The sequence below is a fragment of the Notolepis coatsorum genome, assembly GCF_963971535.1.
Source record: "Notolepis coatsorum genome assembly, chromosome: 10".
Classification (NCBI taxonomy): Eukaryota; Metazoa; Chordata; class Actinopteri; order Aulopiformes; family Paralepididae; genus Notolepis; species Notolepis coatsorum.
Genome location: NC_140174.1, coordinates 131,143,022 through 131,150,521, shown reverse-complemented (window position 1 = coordinate 131,150,521; position 7,500 = coordinate 131,143,022). Strand labels below are relative to the sequence as shown.

At 48.4% G+C, this 7,500-nt stretch overlaps 1 protein-coding gene across 1 annotated transcript in view; it reads left to right on the top strand.

Annotated features, from left to right (window-relative positions):
• The window catches only part of wscd2 (WSC domain containing 2), a 77,149-nt gene that overhangs the window by 65,721 nt on the left and 3,928 nt on the right, over window positions 1–7,500 (top strand). The window contains exon 2 of the mRNA XM_084323188.1: window positions 4,971–5,961. Coding sequence (XP_084179314.1) covers window positions 5,580–5,961 — 382 coding nt within the window. The 5' untranslated portion in view covers window positions 4,971–5,579. The remainder of the gene's footprint in view (window positions 1–4,970; window positions 5,962–7,500) is intronic.

The following is a 7,500-nucleotide window of genomic DNA, read 5'->3' as shown; positions in this document are numbered from 1 at the left end:
TGAGCTATAGATTGTGGATGAAAACACACAGAAAGGTACACCATGCCAATGTTCACGCTTTATTTGTTTTAAACGAGACGATTTAGAAATGTGTCCATTGGAAATACATTGCAATTTCAAGTGAGGTGGACCGCGCTGGAAACGGCAATGACGTAACCACTAGGCTTGGGCGGTATCATTTTTTTCATACCGTCATACTATGATGACCTAATACCCCGGTATACGGTATATGACGGTATGACTTTCATTTTCATCAGCGGGGGTGGGTGCGGCGGAGCTAACAATATACTCGTTATTATCACCATACATAACGCTTGCTTATATTTAAACACGTTGAGATTAGGGCCGTTCTTTCAACCTGAAAGTGCACTTTCCTCAACCTCAAAGTAAACAAATCACAGAAGGTAGCCCACTGCCGCCTGCCGGCACCATCCAGGTATCGACGTGAGCTAACGGTAGCTAGTTAGCCGGCAGCCCGGCACCATCGTATCAACGTGACCCAGTTGCATTAGGATTAAAAAATGTCAACACTCACTCACCCCGTTTTATATTACATTCCCAAAGAAGTGCCTCCGTCTCTCGTAGTCTCGTTGTGCTGGATGAAGTCACTGGCGGCAAGGGTTTTGCTTAAATCCGAACAGACTCCAGTCCTTTAATTGTCCAAATGCGACAAGTGTGTGCAAGTTTAGCTCTTGTTTGACAAAACGTTAGCCATCTGTGGTCAGGGAGCTCATCGTGGGCTGGAGTGACGGTGGTTAACTTCGACGCTTCATCGTTCAATGGTAACGTATTATTATTATTGCTTTAGCAGTCTGCTCAGAGATAGAGGAAATGCATACAGGTTAGTGTGACGCACCTCTGTTCTCCTCACTTGACTCACAATAGCCAATGCTGCCGCCATCTTGCTCAGCTCAGCTCTGTGCAGGAAATACGGACCGCCTCCCCTGCCCTCTGCTGGCCGTGCTGTGTGTGTGCACTACAACCAATGCAGTCCCCGTCGAAACTCCGTTTCAGTGTAAATAGAAACTGAACCCCAACTGTGATTTTGACGGTATTGATTTTCAATACCGTCGGTATCTCTAAATACCCCGGTATACCGTAATACCGTCATACCGCCCAAGCCTAGTAACCACTACACCTCCCTATTGGGTTCCTCCATTAGGGGCGGACAATGGGCTCCGCCCTGGTCCTGCTCAGTAAGTCCCGGGGCGGAGGAGCATTTATGAAGTGAACCACAGAGCCTTTTCGCCTCCGGGGGACACACGCCGAAGTGACGGTCCACCTGCCCAGCGAAGATTAACTCTGACATGTCCCACCACACGCCCACTCTGATTAAATATTTTGCTGGCTGATTTAACCCTTTCACTACCACACTACCGAAGGTTAACCCCTCCACTACCACACTACAGACGGTGAAAGGGTTAACCTTCTGTAGTCTGGTAGTGAAAGGGTTAACCTTCTGTAGTGTGGCTGTGAAAGGGTTAACCCTTTGTCGTATGGCGGTGAAAAGGGTTAACCTTCTGTATTGTCGCAGTGAAAGGGTTAATCCTTTGGTAGTGTGGTTGTGAAAGGGTTAATATGAATATGAATGAATGGCCAGTCGGTTCACGTCGGTCCCACTCGAGTGACAGGTGCCAGTATCCTATTGGACCTCCTATCCTTACACCCTCCTCCACACCCCCACCCCCCCCTGTCCCGCTCTCATCCATCTATAAGCTAGCAAAGCGTAGCGGCACATATACAGCCGAGAAGCAGCAATGGGGAACCATACATGGCCTGACTGTGTCTCAATGTCTAGTTTGAAACCAGTGAAGCCCAAGCATGCTCTTGTTACTGTCTGTCATCTGAACCTGGAAATCAGTCACGAGTAGAGTTCAATTTCATTTTCCTAATTGTGTGGATATAAATAATTAACATGAATGATTAACTTTTATGCAGCACTGTGCTGTGATGTGTGTGTGTGTGTGTGTGTGTGTGTGTGTGTGTGTGTGTGTGTGTGTGTGTGTGTGTGTGTGTGTGTGTGTGTGTGTGTGTGTGTGTGTGTGTGTGTGTGTGTGTGTGTGTGTGTGTGTGTGTGTGTGTGTGTGTGTGTGCGCGCGTTTTGCCACTGTCAGATGTATCCTCAGAACTACAGTATATAACCCCATGTACAGTATTTTCCGCATCTCTTCTGTGTATTTTCAGCGAGATTAGAGCCGTTGCGCGGACACTTGTGTATTTTCAGCGAGATTAGAGCCGTTGCGCGGACACTCGTATTTTCAGCGAGATTAGAGCCGTTGCGCGGACACTCGTGTATTTTCAGCGAGATTAGAGCCGTTGCGCGGACACTCGTGTATTTTCAGCGAGATTAGAGCCGTTGCGCGGACACTCGTGTATTTTCAGCGAGATTAGAGCCGTTGCGCGGACACTCGTGTATTTTCAGCGAGATTAGAGCCGTTGCGCGGACACTCGTGTATTTTCAGCGAGATTAGAGCAGTTGCGCGGACACTCGTGTATTTTCAGAGAGATTAGAGCCGTTGCACGGACACTCGTGTATTTTCAGCGAGATTAGAGCCGTTGCGCGGACACTCGTATTTTCAGCGAGATTAGAGCCGTTGCGCGGACACTCGTGTACAGTGGTGCAGTGGTGATTTCATAAGGGGTTGCACTGTGTTTTAATGACGTCACGTGCGAGTGTGTGCACGCATAAATGTTCCCTCGCGAATAAAGACTATGCCTAATTGCCTCTAGGAATGGAATGTAACACATTTCATTCACATGATTTGTGTGAATGGTCCAACTGTAGTATTTGAACACACCTGACGACCTGAGCTATTGTTATACAAAGTAGCCAGGTGGGTACTCTGCACAGAGTCGAGTGGACATTATTGTGTGCACACGCGTGCACATCCGTGCATGTGCATGCGTGTGCTCCTGCTCAAAAAGCAGATGGAATGGCGAGCAAACCCCGTCCCATGACCACTGCACCAGTGCTTGTGTATTTTCCTGGGCACGCTTCCAGGTGCACGAACGAGTCTTTATTTCCCCCCGGGTTGAAGAAGAGGACAGAAACACTTGCTGACATCTCATTTCCTTTCTTTTAGTCACGACACCAGATAGTGCTCTCTTTCCTTTCAGGCATCTGAGATATGACATTAGCAACAATGACTGGCTGGTTCATATTGTTCCTCTCTGTGGGTCTGCTGTCTACCTCTCCTAGACTGAAGCAAGACTGAAGCAAGACTGAAAAGTCTTCACGGTTACAGTGCGGTTATTGTACGGTGTGCTGTTTCCCTATTGTTTTCACAGCTGTTAAGCTCTGGACGTGTTATACAGCATAGCCTCATGTATCCAAACCCCTCTGGGACGGGGTTTGTTGACGAGGACGAAATGTTCGAAACACTTAGGTGTAGTGAAATTGTAGACAAAAGCTTAACAAAAACATCAGACATGCGTGACCGCACATTCTGAAATGCTGCGTACATAGTCTTGGTGTTTGCTCGAATGCTGAATGTGTCAAGAATGGCGTTCCAGTAATTACGTATAAGTGATGGAGTATATTAGCGTGTGACCACGTTCTTTGCTCATTATGTCTTTTGGGTGGGTCGGTCTGAGGTCTGACTCTGAAGGCTTGGCTGAATGTACTGGTGTTGATTTGATGTTAGGTGTCAAGGAGTTTGTCACGCTTCATTTCTTTAATCTGATCATTAGTATTTGGCATGAACTCTATTTGACGTGGACTGACTTTGATCTTTGGGGGGGAAAAGGCACAACTTAAATAGATAAATAAATTAATAACACCAACTTAATTCAATATGCTCCAGGAAATCTTGCAGGAATGACTTTGGCTTTTCTTAATTTTCATCAAGTCACTCAACCAAACAGGAAGGCAAAGGTCAGTGGTGATCCAGTCGATCCATAATGCATCAACGGCGCTGTTGGTTAATGTCCGGGGCCTGAACATGATCCTTCTGTCCTGGAGGGTCCTGGGCCCTTATTCACAAAGCCTCCCATAGTGGGAGTGCTGATCCGGAATCAGTGACTAGGAACACTCGTGACCTTGTTCAAGAGACTGGAGCTGACTCTAGATCAAAACTCGACAGGCTTGTGGGGGGTCCGGGGCGGCGCTGGTGGGGTTTCACATGACACAAGTGCTTTGTTGAATTGTCCCGGGCCAGACATAGCCACAGGGGCGAGTGTCCCCTCGAATGTTCTGGAGAGTTCCCTGACCCTGAGATGAGTGTTGTGTTACGGCTTCCAATTGTACCCGCCTCTGTATCCACGAACAGAGACTCCTTTGAGAGGGAATGCAGAGGATTTAGGAAGTGGGGATTCAACCCTCTCCCAACTATAATTGAGTGATATGTTAATAATAATAAAAAATAAATTAAAAATCTAAAAATCTAACCTTACTGTCATGCACTTGTCCTAATAAACTAACCTACACTACCCCCCCCCCCCCCCCCCCCCGGAAGTTAATTAACACCCACAAAGGTTGATTGAAAAATGTACCCTCAAACCCAGCAAATTATATCACCAGACTGACTGATGAAAGACTGTTGGGCAATTTTTTTTTAATTGCCCTCAGTTCTAAGACACCTGGGTTCTCAGAATAAGCTTTATTGAAGATGCCGCAGGCTAGAACTATTTGGCTCTCTGTCTCTGTTTACCCACCCCACACGCCCTGCCAAGTGATCTGAGCCCGACCTAATTTACCAAAGATAATGAAGTTTCCAGAGCTCAGAGCATGTCGGGAGTAGAGAGACCACCCATCGAGGAGTTTAGTGACAAGGTACTGTAGCAACTCCACAGTTGTAGACTCCCATTCACCAGCACATTTGCCTGTGATCGGTTTTGCCGCTTTTGTACACTTGTTTCTCTGCTTCTTGGTGCATTGTTCTTGTTTTTCTCATAGATGTGTATGCGTGTGTGTGTGTGTGTGTGTGTGTGTGGCCCAGAGTCAGACTAATGTGTGCGTTTTACACTTGCAGATGGCGAGCCGCGGCCCCCGTCTCTACAACAGATCGTCTCATTGAACGGATCTGAATGAAACACACAAAGGCTCCGGGCTCCTCGGCTCCAGCCTGGTAAATAAAGCCCTCTTCCATTCTGAGAAAGTGTCCGCACCCGGTGGAGCCGGAGTGGCATCTCTTGGGCGGGTTTTGATGACCGGAGTGAAAGCGGCAGCATGCAGTGATCGTCTTTCAGCCCCGGAGCCGCTCACCTTTCACGCCGCGGCGCCTCGCCGGTGTCTCTCTGAGGGCCCGGCTCTCTCCGGGGGAGGATAGAGAGAGAGCCTCCAGAGGGGGGACATCATCCCAGCACTACTCGCCACATGCCACGCTGTGAGCCCCCTGGTCTCATGATGAGCCCCGAAAACAGGCATTTTGAGGCATAAACTTCCACTGTTGTTTTGGAGACGCAGAACTGGATTAAGAGATTTTGGCGAGCGAGACTGTCTCCATTTTAATTGGTGTTTTTTCTGGGGGAGAGAGAGCGAGAGAGCGAGAGAGAGAGAGCGGTCAGTGCCGTTGCTGTCTCTGCTGCTATATGAGTTTTCATCGCCGGGGGAGCACAACCGAGTGGCAGGGGAAGCCGAGATGGCCCGGCTTCTGCTGAAGATACAGCGCTACTTCCGCAGGAAACCGGTGCGCTTCTTCTCCTTCATCCTCCTCTACCTGACGGCCGGCAGCCTCGTGTTCCTCCACTCCGGCCTGGTCGGGGACAGCTCGTCGGGAGCCGGCGGCAGGGGCAGGGGCCACCTCGTGGCTTCGGAGACGGGGAGCCGGACGCCGTCTTCAGGGGGGAACCGGGGGCTGAATGTCATGGGCCGGGTGTTCAAGGAGACCCGCAGACCCGGCCGGAGGTTCGGCCCCCCCTGGATGAAGAGGACCGGGCGTGACAGCAGGGGAGGGGACTACACCAGCAACTGGAACCGTGCCCTCAAAGGACGCAATGCCAAAGACCTGGAGGACGGAAGAGGTGGGTCACACGTGGCAAGCAGTAACTCTGCCAGCCATGGCTAACTGCACTGTCTGCTGCACTATTGCAGTGGTATCACTTTCATTTTGGCAGTAACCCCAGGTCTGCAGTCAGAACTTCAGACCAGGAAATCTTAACGTTCAACACATGATATGGCAGCCTCAGTACATGATATGGCAGTACCGGTAAAACTGTGATGGAAAGCTGTGGTATGAATGATGTGAGCGTTCGTATATTATAGGATTCTTGTCATTGCAATTGGTGATGATATAGAGAAATTGATGATAGATTAAACCTGATATTAACACAGGCATGTAGTGCATCCACCAGCAAAAACGGTTCCGTTGTCTCTTCTTTCACGAAGATTTCTCCTCCTTGAGCAGAAAAGCAGTTCTTTACAGTACCAACTATAAGCCCTAACAATAGAATATTGGGTAAATTTTTATAGCAGCCTGTTCAGCAACACAACATTTGACTGACTTCATTATATCAGTCATACAAACATTGTTCTCTCTGGAAATAGTCTTACCCATAAATGAGTCATTATTGCATCATATCAAACCACAAAAACAATATTAAAAAGCCAGTGTGAGGAGGATGATCCACCCACCAAGGGATAGATAACCCACTCATGTTTGAAGAGCTGCCTCTCATAACAGATGGAGTTCTTTCTTTTTCTTTTTTTTTGCAGACATCTCCAGTCTTAACCCTTTCACTACCACACCACAGAAGGTTAACCCTTTCTTTCACTACCACACTACAGTGCGATGGTGGAGGCTGTTGGAGATGGGCTGATGGAGATGTAGTGAGATGGTGGAGGCTGATGGAGATGTAGTGAGATGACGGAGGCTGTTGGAGATGTAGTGAGATGGTGGAGGCTGATGGAGATGGGCTGATGGAGATGTAGTGAGATGGTGGAGGCTGATGGAGATGTAGTGAGATGGTGGAGGCTGATGGAGATGTAGTGAGATGGTGGAGGCTGATGGAGATGTAGTGAGATGGTGGAGGCTGATGGAGATGTAGTGAGATGGCGGAGGCTGATGGAGATGTAGTGAGATGGTGGAGGCTGATGGAGATGTAGTGAGATGGTGGAGGCTGATGGAGATGTAGTGAGATGGTGGAGGCTGATGGAGATGTAGTGAGATGGTGGAGGCTGATGGAGATGTAGTGAGATGATGGAGGCTTATGGAGATGTAGTGCGAGGCCACACATGGAAACTGAGAGGCCTCTTTCTTTCACATACTATTAGAGTAGTTCTATTCATTCACCCATCACAGCATATTGCTAGTGTAGAGAGTAGGGCTGACCCCGATTAGTCGACTAATCGGTCGAAAGGAGCCGTAGTCGGCTGCCAACGTCTTAGTCGAATACAAAAAATACAAAATCATTCTTTCCAAAAGAAAAGGGGCCTAGAAGCGTGGCTAATGCTAATGGCACGCATACCAAAGGCTAACTGCCTAAGAAAACAGGCACAGTGGCACTGAAAGAGGATTTCATCGTCTAATGAACACACTAGACTAGACAAATATCAAGATGTAT